The sequence below is a fragment of the Balaenoptera acutorostrata genome, chromosome 18, assembly GCF_949987535.1.
Source record: "Balaenoptera acutorostrata chromosome 18, mBalAcu1.1, whole genome shotgun sequence".
In the NCBI taxonomy this organism is placed as follows: Eukaryota; Metazoa; Chordata; class Mammalia; order Artiodactyla; family Balaenopteridae; genus Balaenoptera; species Balaenoptera acutorostrata.
In genome coordinates this window covers 31,243,616-31,257,019 of record NC_080081.1, presented here as the reverse complement: position 1 = coordinate 31,257,019, position 13,404 = coordinate 31,243,616, and the positions used below count along the sequence as shown (strand labels likewise).

Sequence of the window (13,404 nt, the reverse complement as noted above, 5' to 3'; positions counted from 1 at the left end):
AGGGGATCCCACATGCCAGGAGCAACTAGGCCCGTGAGCCACAACTACTGAGCCTGCACTCTGGAGCCCACGAGCCACAACTACTGAGGCCCACACGCCTAGAGCCCTGCTCCACAGTGTCTCCGCAGTGAGGAACCCACGCACCACAGCGAGGAGGGGCCCCCGCTCACCACAACTAGAGAGGGCCCGCGCGCAGCAACGAAGACCCAACGCAGACAAAAAAATAAAAATAAATTAAAAAGAGAGAGAGAGAGATTATAATCTCATTAAGTCATGTTGAAAAAAAATCATATATTTCCCTTAGGCCATTTACAATTTAAAAACTAGACATACTGGGCTCTATCAATAAAAAAATTGGTATTTTTGGTAGCTCAAAGATAAAAGAAGTCTCATTAGCAGAATAAAAAGAAAGCGTATCCTCAAAAAGCTGTTCAGCTATGATCTTAACACAGAAGCAGTACTTTCTTTTTTTATAGAACCTTACTTTTTTCCTACATTCTAAACTAGAGGTTAAGAACATTTCTTCCATCAAGGTGTATTTACATTAAATTTCTTTTAACAAATAAAACACAATTCAGTCTTCCTTCAAATGAAACTTTCATAATAAGATGCCATTTGCTAAGAATAAATCATTCTTCAAATCTACCTTATACATAACATGAAAATCTTCCAGTGGAAGAGACAGAACTGGAGGAAGGGAGACGCAGAGTGTAGCAAAGAAAAGATGGAAAAAAGTAGAGACCAAAGACTTCAGATAAAAAGATATAATGCTTTACACTTAACATAGAAAACGGCAGACACAAAACATGATGGGCCGTAGTTAAAAGAGACCTCGACCCCCTCATTTTACAGATAAGCTCAGTGCCTGCAGTGCCCAACCCCAAACCACACAGGTAATCAGAAATCCTATCAAGTGATCCCAAGCCCACTGCCACTTCCACTTCTGAACATCATATTGATTGGATAAGAAACACTTTCTGTTCTAGAAAATAGAAAAGTGTTGCATCTCACTTTATAGATCAAAAAGTTCTACTTTCCCAGAATAAGGTCCCCAATCTCATGGACTATAAGAACACTGCCCCCAAAGATTCTTAAACATCTTCATTTTCATAATTATAGACAGAAAATATTTCTTGGTAATTGTGGGTCATATTAAATCAATGTATAAATCCAGTTTATATGAATTTTTATGATATCAAATGGATGAGGAATTTTTAAATTGAAAAAGGATTGCATTTTTAAAGTGATAGCTGTATCTACCCTTTTATTTATGAACCAAGACCACATGCTACTCATAAATATTTTTCATTCTTTGAAATTTTAATGATGGATCCCGAACCGTTATTTTTGAAAATCAGAGCTATTGAACTCCTTACAAGGGCACCAATGCTTCCTACCCGATATGATACAGTAAACTGTTTAGAAATAAAGTAAAAAATAAAACCTTCCATAGTCATTACTATTTCACTTGTGGAATGTTTATAGACCTACGCATGGTTATCAACTAGGAATCACTGTATTTGATTTCTGTATCCTGGTGAACACCCTTCATATGAACTCACAGCTGAAACCCAACATTGAGAGCAAAGCCCTATTTCCCTGCCAAAACTTTCACATTGAAGAAGTAATGAAAAATGGAGCATTCCCTCTCCACTCATCCTTTCAAGAAAATACCACTGACTACAATATTCATAAAGTGAAAACAAAGTCCTTTTTTGTCCATGGATCAGTAAGACTGAAATACTAAATGTAAAAACTTATTATTGGGAATCAGGAAAAAGTATATTTTAAAAGCATTTTAAAAATATTTTAGTTCTTATCTAAAGCATAACATTATGACTAACTGGGCATCATGCCTATCTCATTTCAAAGGAGGAAAAACCCTGACATTCTTCCCTTTAAAGCCTTCCTTTATATTTTTATGACCAAAAGCTTTATATTGCAAGGTAGTGGTTGTTTAAGATAGCATATCTACAGAGAAAATTTAAACTTTTTGTTAGAAAACAATACGTTAAGAAAAGTGAAGTTTAAACCAGAGAGGAGAAATGTGTAAACAGGGAGTTTGAAATAGGTTGAATATAGCAATGGCAGTGAATACCCTACTTAACTGAAAAATCTTAATGGTGCTTCTTCAGAGCATGATAAGAAAAGCAGACTGAAAAAGTACTACTGCTGACTCTGAACACTTTTTCCTCTATAAGGGCCTGTCTGACATTAAGATAAGAGGAGACATGGGCAGGGGAGACATGGAAAGTTCAGGAAGAAGCATGATATAGATACCTGCCGTTTATACACTCAAAGTAAAAGAATAAAACATTATATTTTCAGATTTCAAACAAAATAGCTATGATTTTTTTCAACTGACAAGGTAAGGAAAAGTGAATAAGGTTGACTTGATACTTTCTCCAGGTAACTCATAGACTTAGGAAACAGAGACTTAACTACACACTAGAATGGCTTATTTATTTACTTCAGAAACTAAGGAAAAGTTACCCTGCATATGGATGTCATACACTTAGAGGTTTAGCAACATCGCAAATCCCACACTAAAACCATGAACTAAAACATGCCTCTACATTTATCCAAGTTCCAAGACAATGGGCCCAAATTTCTTTAAATCTTAACCGTAATTTAGAAGAGGGCTCCCGCTAAGATTTCTGGTGAGAGCATTACACATTCCTTGTGAAGATCTGCCACTCACCTGTAGTGACATCATGTCAGGTCGGTACTGCTTGCGAAAGCCCAGGTCATACATGAGGAATTTCAGCATTTCAAAGGCTTGCTCTTCACTCATGTGCAGAAGCAGGACTCCAGCCACAAAGCTGATTCCCTGACAGTAACCCACTTCTTTGTCCAGCAATGAGTAGGCTTTCAAGAGGTTAAAGAGAGACAGCTGCCCTGCCCCAAGCTGTGCTGAAAAGTAAGGATGAGTAGGAAATGTCCTCCCTGCAGAAGAAAAGAAAAATATTTTTGAGATGTCCTGATGCTTTGGAGACCAGAGTGAAATTGCAATTCAGTGATTTCCAGGAATAAATAAATGCTCTTTTCCAAACCACTGAATGCTGCTCGGCGTACCCCTCTAACTAAGAGTCTCTCTCTCCCTCTAGCCAGTCCCAAGTCCTACCTGCCAGACCATCATAGGGGAGCAAACATTTGATACTAACCAGCGCTTCTTTTTAGGAAAAAAAATTCCACAAACAAATCAAAGACATATTCAGGAGAGATCCCAGGAGAATAGAATATAAAACTTATTCTGACTATAAATCAAGGCTAATTCTAAGTTCACATAAAAACTACCTGCTAACTGAAATCAGAATTCTACAGGAGGTATCATATGATTTAGAAAGAAATCTTAGTGGTCCATAACAGACTCCTTCCTGCTTTTCTTGTATTATGACACTAGAGGGACTTTCTAGGGTTTTGTTTTACATTCAGTCTATCATTCAGGAAATACTTCTTTTTTCAAATATGTTTGGCTTTCTGTTCCTTAAACTACTTCCATGAGCCATGTAGACCTCTTTTCTTTTTTCAGTGTATCCAAAAAGGCCAAGGATAGTGAAGGGTCAAGATGATTTTAAATAAATTCCCCTCTAAAATCCACCTCTGTGTACAAAATTACCATAGAGACACTTCAGCAAGCAAGTTAGTCCCGGATTTTCTAAAAAGTTGGTACTGAACGCTGAAACAAACCCTTCTTCACCACCAAAGCTGTATACAGTGCTTCGGGACTTTCCTTGTGCCATGAAAATGAAGGGGACATTAACTTCCTTGTGAAATGATTACTCATGTCAGTTAGAACTTGTAAGAAGGCCAGATTTTCAAATGTTTTCCACCAGATATGCTTAAAAGTGATTTTTCACCTAGGAACTGATAAGATTAATTCTGCAGAGCAAATAAGGGGAAGATATGAGAAAATAACAAGAACACACTGAGGAAACACAGATGGCTACAAGCAAAGTCAAATAAGCAATTTTTAAAATTATCATTTTACTTTCTCACTTAAAATGCTTGCTACAGAAAACTATAAATATACCGTCCATCCATGACATTAATTCTAGCTCCATTTTTTTCCGACCAGCCTTTTCCCTGTAATGTGATCTCATCATCTTCTCTTTAAGGATATCTTGACTAGCTCTAAATACGACATCTCAATTTCTAGTCTCATTATCAATTTCCGGTCACAGAACCACAGATCTGCAGAGGTCCATAGGGATTGCCTAGCTCACTGTCCTCATTTAACAGACAGGATTGAAACTCAGAAGCAAAATAATTTGCCTAAAGCTACTGTTCAGTGATAGAATCGGGACAAAAACTGAAGTTTTCAGTTTCTCTGTAAAATTCTCCATTTCAATTCTATTGGGCTCAAAAAATATTAACTGAGTTGGCCTTTTCCCAACAAAAGCTGTTCGTCATCCAAAAGGAGCAGAGGTCCGTTTTGGCCTGTGATTTTTATATATCCTAAAATAAGATGACCCCGAATAAAGAGTAATCCTTTGTTTTCCCAAATAGGCTCAAATAACGTATCTGGCCACCTTACGTATATCAACCTTTAGGAAGAGAGATGAAATAATCCAAATGTCAATGTACAATATTTAATCCAATAAGTTAGATATTTTAAAATAATAAAATATATTAATTTAGAGAAAAATTAGAGACAATATACTTTTTTAAAGCACACCATTTTTACTTTCCATAAGTTATTTGAAATTCAGCTTTTAAAGGATGACTTTATCATGCTGCCACTGGAAATGCACATAACATTAGGACAGCTAAGTTTTCTTTCATCCTATAAGGATGTATTCATGATTTCCACAACATAATCGCATATTGTATTGATTCTTAAAGGCTTACTCAAAACCTTGTTTTCAGCAATACGTCCAGGAATACTTAGTAGACCTTTGTTAAAATTTCTGGTGCCCCTTTAAACCTATTCTAACCTATTTCAAGACCAGTGTTGACCAAGCTAATAATTATCTATCCCAAACAAAAGTCAGTTGTTCGAAAAACAGGAACTGAGAGCACCCAATAATATGACCTTTACAATGATTCAAATACAAGATTTTTCAGAGGGCAAGTCTGAGGATGAAAACTTCACTTTATATTCAGGCGTTTAGGGTATCTTCAACCAGACATAAGGCCAACTTGCCCTCAGGAAAGGACAAAGTCAGCAACTCCGCAGACCAATAGATTGTCTTTATCAAAACCCAAAACAAATTAAAAAAAACCCAAAAACTCAACAAAAGGACCTATTATGTACTTTTGTAAATTATAATCAATATGGCAAACATACCTAAATCCACGAGAATAGCATGCTGCTGAGCCGTGAGCTGCTTTAAAAGCTCTTTATAGGATGTGTCAGGAGGTTGTTGTTTATTAGGCAATCTGTGTCTTAGACGATACTGCAAAGCTAGGAACTGCCAGATTTCTCCTCGTCGACTTTTGGGAACACCTACAAAGAGATAAGAAAGCAAGGTCTAGAACACTGGAATGAAGGTGCTAAATCACAGTTGATTAACTATGTAATGCTTGAAAACAGGCAGCTCTACTGTCCTGCATTCCACCCTATAATCACACAGTACGATGTAGTAACAGAAGCATATTTTGAAAAGTTTAATCCTGTAGCTGGTGTCTTGCAAAAGAAAACCCTCAAATAACAAGGATAATAATGGCAATATTAACAAGAACAGCTGCCACCACTGATTGAGAACCTAATACAACATTTATTGAGGACAGTTAGTTTCTGAGCATTGTAATTACAGAAACTGCACCTAATTTATTCACAGGTGCTCAGAAAACAACCTAATGAGGCAGGTAATTACTATTATCTACACTTTACAGATGGCGAAGCTGAGGCAGAAAGAAGCTAAGTAACTTGCCCAAGTTCTCACAGCTAGTGCAATTTAGAACTCTAGTTTCAGAGGCCTAATTCTGAAATACTGAAATGTATTACTGCCTATTTTCACCTTTTATTTGGTTTGAAGCTGGTAATAAATGCTAATATTCATACTCTGATTTCTAAATAGCTGTCATTAAAAAGTAACTTTGTAAAAGAGAATTAAATAGCATTCTTATATGGTCCACAGGAAAATGAAATAATAAAAATGGTAAGTACAATATGAAGGCAGTGCTCCAGAACATCATTCGGCCTTTGAGAAGAAAAGAGCTAGCATAATTGCTATATTCACGTATAATGAAACACTAACTCCAGTCTGTTTGAAAACCAAAACAAGCAATTCGGAGTACGCTAAAAGTATGTTTTTTTTAATGCCAAGGGACATGAAGTACAGCACTGGGAGGGACAGAATTCAATTCTGTACAGTGCAGGCAACTTTATTTCACTGTTTTCAGTCCAAAAAGACTAGATATGGAATAGGTTCCTGAGCTCCAGCTGGGTAGAGAAAGGTTTATTGGCACTAATCTCTTTGGGATGCAATGTCACAGTTTGCAGAAGCTGAAAGTATTACTGTCCAAAAGGTATAACTCAGGCTCACGAACATGAATTATAAGGCCCTCTACAGGGTATACCTCCAAACTACCATTTTTTAGTTCTATCACCTCCCATTCCCTGCCACACTAAGTGTATATACTAAGTATCTAGCTATACTCAGTGTAGGACCATAAGAAGCTTATGGTTATTTTCACACTTCCAGTTTCTTGTTCCTACTGTTGCCTTTATGAAATTCCAAGCTCCTCCAGTTGATTGCCTAGTGTATCTCTATTTGTCTTTTAGGGATAAGCCTGAATGCCATCCTTCTGCGGAAACTCTCCCTAACATCTCTAGGAGTAAGAAGTCCCTTTTCATATGCTATGTGACTCAGACTGTACCATCACCATATTGGATTACAGTTAGCACTATACTGTATATTTGTCTAGTTTCCTCACTTAGATGGTGAGCTCCCTGAAAATAGTTAGCATACTTTCATCTCCTTATGATGAAATCCAAGAATATACCTCACTACTTATACATTTGTTGAATGAATGAATGAATGATCTCATGCAAAAAGTCATTTTGAGAGGGTAACTTTCATTAGCCCATTAAATGAATCATTGATAACAGGAGAGGGCTGTCTTGTTACCCATCCAGTAACAATTCTACAAAAAAGTAATTCACTTTAATTAAATATTTATTGAGCATCTAACATATAGCAGAGCATAGAGCACGGCACTGAGGATACCTCATCACTGAGAGATGAATAAATCCATTCTCAGGAAAATTAGTCTCATTCATTCACTCAATAACTTATGCAAGATGCTCTCTTAGGTGCTAGGAGTATGGAGGGTGGAGTGAGAAAACATGAAACAGATATACACATAGATACAAAGTTACAAATTATGATAAGCACAATTAAAGGGAAAGAATCATGAGAACGAATAATAAAACAAAACTAATTTACTGGGGGAGGGGGGCACTCTGAGGAAATGGTATTTGAACTGAGAGCTGAGAGAGAATACGAATTCTCCAGGCTGGGAGTGCAGGCAGCAAGCACTTCGGGAAGAAGGACGTACGGAGGCCCTGAGAGGGGCAGAGAAAGTGGGGGACAAAGGAGGAGGGAGAAGAAGATGAGATGGAAAGAAAAGGAGATGGAAATGGGGAGAAGGTAGAGAGGATGGAAGAGGGAGGGTAGGGAGAGCTGGCGCATTCATGCAAGAAACAGCCTGTGCCAGACTGGGACCCAAAGTAGCATCACTGAAGCACAGGCTACAAGGTAGGGGAGGTTAAAAAGTGAGATGAAAGACGAAGGAAGGAGAGATCATGGAGGGCCTTGGGCACAGTGCTAAGAAGTTTAAGCTCTGTTCTATAAGAAATGGAAAGATAAGCACCCCTAAAACATCTCTGAGTCATACCAAAGAACAGTGTGTTCTACATCCCACACACATTCTATTAGCCACTATTTTGTCTCCCAAGTAAGGCAGCCAGTGAAAATCTCTGGGATTTCCACATCTTCAAGGAAAAAAGAACATGTATCAGGTCTGTAAGTGTAGCACCTTACGAAATTAATTTTAATTTAAACTTAATTGGGCAACAGTTTCACATTACCATAGTCTTTTAAAACAAGATTCATGATCAGGTTATTTTGGGTACTTTGGGATCTTTATTTATGCAGGTCATAGAGATTCTCATTTTAATACAGTTAATCTGAGTCACAGAAATTGCATCTAAGCAATTCACATATTAGTTTTAATTTTAGATTTAAGATGTTTAAATATCAGTCATTTTATATGACAGAGCAGAAATACAATATAAGGCTAAATAAAAGCGTTTTTCTAAAATAAATAAAAGAATGGATGGTAGGAAAACTGACTGCTAATAATATATATCTGTACAAACACATACATGTACATGAATATACACATATATTTATAAATAAACATTTCTGAGCAAATGACAGAAATGAGTCAAGTTTAAAAGCCTAAAAAAAAAAAAAAAAAAAAAAAAGCCTGAGATATTTTTACGGATATGATCAAAGATTTGTACTAATGCATGTGATCTTTCCTTGGCAAACAACAACACTGAGTTGAAACAGCTGGTGAAGAGGCAGGAAACTGTGTAGAAAAGGTGCCTGCTGTCTCCTCAGGGACAGAATATCTCCATTAGTACCATGTGCTTACCAATACAGTCACCAACTACAGGCAGAAACAAAGTCCTCTCCTTTTTTTATAGGCAAAGCACGAAGAGAAAATTATGCCTAGGCTGCACGAATCAAAAAAATCTCTGAAGCTTTTCAAAAAAGAAAAAAGATTGATTGAGATGATCCAGGATACCTTCTTTAAGAGAAGTATGAATATCTTCCATATCGCATCTGATTTTAGTTCTGCAGTTTAACAACTTCTTATCCCAGGTTATTAAGACCTCCTTCTGACATATACCAACTTCTTCATAATCCAATTTAACTTTTCTGGACTGGAGTTCATCTCTGCTTGCTAAGAAAGACAGAATTTACATAAGACCTATATGCTTTTAAAACACAGTATTTGTAATGTTTCATTGCATTTGTAAAACCATACCAAATAACATTTTCTCAAAAAGAAAACTTAAAAAAAAAAAAACTGAGGATACATGAAAGGTTTCTTAAATTTTGAGTCATTTCATGTAAAAAAGAAAACAAAAACAAGGAATAACTTTCTACGGAGGTTTTACTCGGTATGTTACTGATGATAAGTCTTCTAAGCATAAAAAACAAACCATGTTTGAAGTATCAATTTTTTGACAAATGTAATACATAACCACAGAAGTGACAGCTTGCATCATTTTAAACACCATTAAAATGTTAATATTTTATATATGACATATGAGAAAACAATGCCTCATGCTAACCTTGATTTGAGAAATATTTGACCATGATAACCTGATACATTTTTATAACTATTTCCAGAGTTACCAATACTGCCCTTAACAACGGTAGGTTATATATTCCTGTGTCCATTTTTAATAACCTTTAAGAGGAAAATTCACTTTTCTGAAGCTAACACTACTTTCATTTTTCAAAATAATACAGAATTTTCTCTCATTTGATGGTCGAAAATCTAAGCCCAGAGTTCATTAAAAGAAATGCTTATAAAACAAACCACTATCTGTACTTGGTCATTATCTTGAAGAATCGATTCCAAAAGAGGAGAAGGGAGAAAAAAACATGTGAGTGTATTTCTTCTCTTTCATTAGGACCACATTCAACAGGAGCCTCTCAGAGTAATCTGTATGCACTCAAGCTCCAGGGCTCAACCACCTTACCTGCTGCAACACAAATCTTTGTCATGCATCCAAAGTCCTCGACAGCACAAAAACAATAGCAGAATGAGTATTACTCTTTACTTAGTGTTTGAAGCCATTTCAAAAGAATTAAAATATCTTACAATAGACTGCTATTCCAACAGGCCAGTAAAAATTTCTACTTAAAAGTCCAGATATAATCAAAAGATAAATCGCACTACAAAAAATTCCTCCTAGATACCACTAGATGGCTTTCTAACAGTCTAGCTTTGCTTCTTGATATTTGCTTTATATTTCCCTATGATCATCAAATAATTTTTTAAAAGTTAATAACAAATATCATTCTAAATATAATCCTAAATATAACTTTATTAATGATGTTTTTCACAATGCACAAAGAATAATATTTCCTCAGATTTTTTTTTTTCTCCAACCTTCTCTAGATCATTATTCATTTAAAATAATAATAATCATCTGCTGTGTGCCAGTCACAGGCCCAGAGGATAAAGTGCTGAGTGAGAGCAGTTAATATTTGCTCTGGTTAACTAGGCAAGAGCAAAGAACCATGAAGAAATGCTTATCCATTAGATAAATTTTTAACAGGTTAAGCTATTTTTTGTCTTTGTTATTTAAGTACAGAAGTAAATATAGAACCGACAAAGGTTTCTGATCATATATTCTAAATGTCACCTCCTCTTTTATTCTGTCAATTTATGTAGTCGTATATAATACACAGAATATACAGAGTCATTTGTATTATCCATTGCCTTATATTAACACATATAGTTAAGAAATACTATGGCATACTGGGAAAAAGCCCAAGAACCGTGATAAACTGGAGTTTTAATACTTGTTCTGCCAGAACACCACTGTTTGACCTTAGGTTAATTTCCTTAGCCTCCCCAAACCAGTCACTAACTCAGCTGCAGAATGAAGAATGGAGCAAAATAATCTCTAATCTCCAGTTCAAACAGTCTATAATTCTAAAATTATCCATTAATATTTAATATAATATTCTACTGTACCTATTCCCAACTGTTAATGAAATACAATTTCATGCTTTAAATGTTTTAAGGAAATCATAACCATCTTTTTTCAACCTCTTTTTCTGTTTATGCATTAGTTCAAGCTATAATCAACTACAAAAAACATAAATTCAATTCTTTTCAAAATCTATGGAAGCTTGAGTAGGCATACCATTTATCACATCAAACTTTTAAAAGCTATGTTAATAACAATTAATTGCATTTTTAACTTGAAAGGAAAGATTTATTTCCTAAGGATGTTTAAAAATCGTATGTACTTTTCATTCTGCTAAGAACATAGCAATAATATACATAAGAATACAGCTATGCCCCAGCAAACTAAAAAAATATTAAAAACTTAATTGAGCAATAGGTATAGTAAAAGGAATCTTAACGCACATGATGAACACAGAAATGTGAATATCCGCCTGTACTAAAAAAAGGCTTTTTTTGGAAGACAGCATAATAAAAGCAAGTCAGAGAAAAATCTAGATTATACATTTTCCAATAATCTTAAAAGTCAAAGGCCCACTTAAGCTAAATCTTTCATTTCATAAATGTGAAAAACAAGGCCCTTTTACATTAAGTGATTTGCCCAAGATAATGGCATTAATAAATTTTTCAGATTTTGGTACCATCTGCACATCTCCCTGTCTATGATTCTATCAGCACTGGCGTAAATAACATTATTATTTTAAAGTCTGGAAAACACATTCTAAAGCATTTGGTATGCATAAACTTAGCAATAAAGCACTACAAATAGCACAATAGGTGTTATAAATTATCCATTTATAAATTTAATGATTTCAATATGATTTTTTAAATAGAATATTTAAAAAACAGTAACAAAAATAGAAACTTTGATTTGATAATAGGTAATTAGTTGGAATGGATACAATATAATTTATTTGAAATAGGCATATTTATCATATTATGAATACAATTAGCCTGAAATTTGAAAATCATATTCGAAAAGAAGAGAATTTGCTTTTTCATAATTAAGGTTTTTTTTAAAGTAATACATGATGATATTAAACTTTCAGTCATATTAAACACATTGACTTCATTATATACATTCTATTACCTTCTATTATTCTATCACCCAAATATACTCAAAAGATGTCTGATGTTTTAAATCTGCTAAACAAAAATGCAAATTTCTTAAGCTGGTCAGCTTCCCATGTCATAACCACCTCACGAAATAGAAATAAACAATTTTAATCAGTAGATATTCTGGTAAAAGTGTGTATACAGCCCGAGAATGAGTTTGAGTGTGTGTGTGGAGTGGGGGGGAATAGTATTAACAAACTACACCTTTAGATTACAGTATCATATCATGTCCTTTAGCCCTGTTTGAATGGCTAACCTTCAAGTTTCTGGTTTTCTTTTTCCATTCGAAGCAACAGGATTTGTTGGTGTATAGCTTTTCTCCACAAACTCCTCAGTTCCTCCGACTTTTTTCTTTCTTCAGCCTTTTCTGGGTCATCGTCACCAGACACGAATATAACCAGCGGTTCCTCCTCCATGGGTGGAGCAAGAGGGGACAGTGGCAGCAGCTCACTCGTGTCCAGTCCGTCTGCAGAGAAGAAAACAGTGAGAGGCATTCCTAAGTCGTAACCCAGACTACAGAAGTTCTCTCTGGACTTGACGCTCTCTCCTCCTATATTCCACTTGTAAAGTTGTTCACAAAGCTGCTCTCCCAGTAACTGTCAGTTTCTGGAACTAATGATTTAAGTAAATTCGCTAGACTGAATTCCCCTTCCAGATTTCCCTCTCCTAGTGAAACGAAAGTATATGTAATTTCACCACTTCTTCTTTCCGCACAAAATGACCTATAACGAAGGTGCTCTAAAATGACCTGGCCTTTCCCCAGAGTTCAACACTTCTGCAATTTTTCTGTGTATATTCTCTGTGCAAAACAAAAAGATTACGTCCGTAAGCATTAGTGACCTCCTAAGGTCTACACCTACCATCAGGATCTGTCAAGAGTAAAGCAGCTGAGCGACTCTGGTCATGGCTCAGCTCAGCACTGCTCATTCCTGCAACACTATAACCCAATTTCCGGAGCTCATTCTCGCCCTCCATTCTAGACCATCTTTTTCACTGTTGCCAATTATTTCCTATTAACAATCATGATTTTGTGTCTTAAACCATTTCAATGGATGCGTATATTCCATAGAACAAAGTCCAAACTCCCAGGACTAGCACATAGACCGCTTCAGACTTTGACCTCAAGTAACCTTTCCAACTTCTTGTCTCCATCTGCCATCCTCTGCTGTCATGATGCTGAATTTCTCATGACTCCCTGACCCACAAAGTTCTCTGCAATGACTCTAGAGCTTTTCTCGTCCCTTTTTCTGAAAGATGTTTCTCCCAGCAATGAGTTTAAATAAATACGTAACTTTTTTGTAAAGCTTTCTTTGACCACCCCAGACAGAGTTACTTTTATCTCTAGAAATGTTTTTTCCTTGTTTTTTTTTTTCTTTATTAATTGACCTCGGCCCTTAGCCTTATTATTTACTTCCTTAATAAATAATTTTTTTAAAAAAATCTTACTGTATGGATTGAATACTTAGTACATTTGAATTTTGGCTTTCTTGGTTTTAGAACTGCCCTTTACATACCACTCAATTTTGATTTGTAGGGCTCTGATCATATTTTCTTCCTTCT

General features: G+C 35.6%; 1 protein-coding gene across 4 annotated transcripts in view; it reads right to left on the bottom strand.

Annotated features, from left to right (window-relative positions):
* The window catches only part of TBC1D4 (TBC1 domain family member 4), a 214,016-nt gene that overhangs the window by 12,133 nt on the left and 188,479 nt on the right, over positions 1 to 13,404 (bottom strand). For all 4 annotated transcript variants that reach the window (XM_007186208.3, XM_057533035.1, XM_057533036.1 and 1 more), the window contains 4 exons: positions 12,101 to 12,310; positions 8,764 to 8,922; positions 5,291 to 5,449; positions 2,702 to 2,946 (listed from right to left, as the gene is read on the bottom strand). In XM_007186208.3, the coding sequence (XP_007186270.2) occupies positions 2,702 to 2,946; positions 5,291 to 5,449; positions 8,764 to 8,922; positions 12,101 to 12,310 (773 nt within the window). The remainder of the gene's footprint in view (positions 1 to 2,701; positions 2,947 to 5,290; positions 5,450 to 8,763; positions 8,923 to 12,100; positions 12,311 to 13,404) is intronic.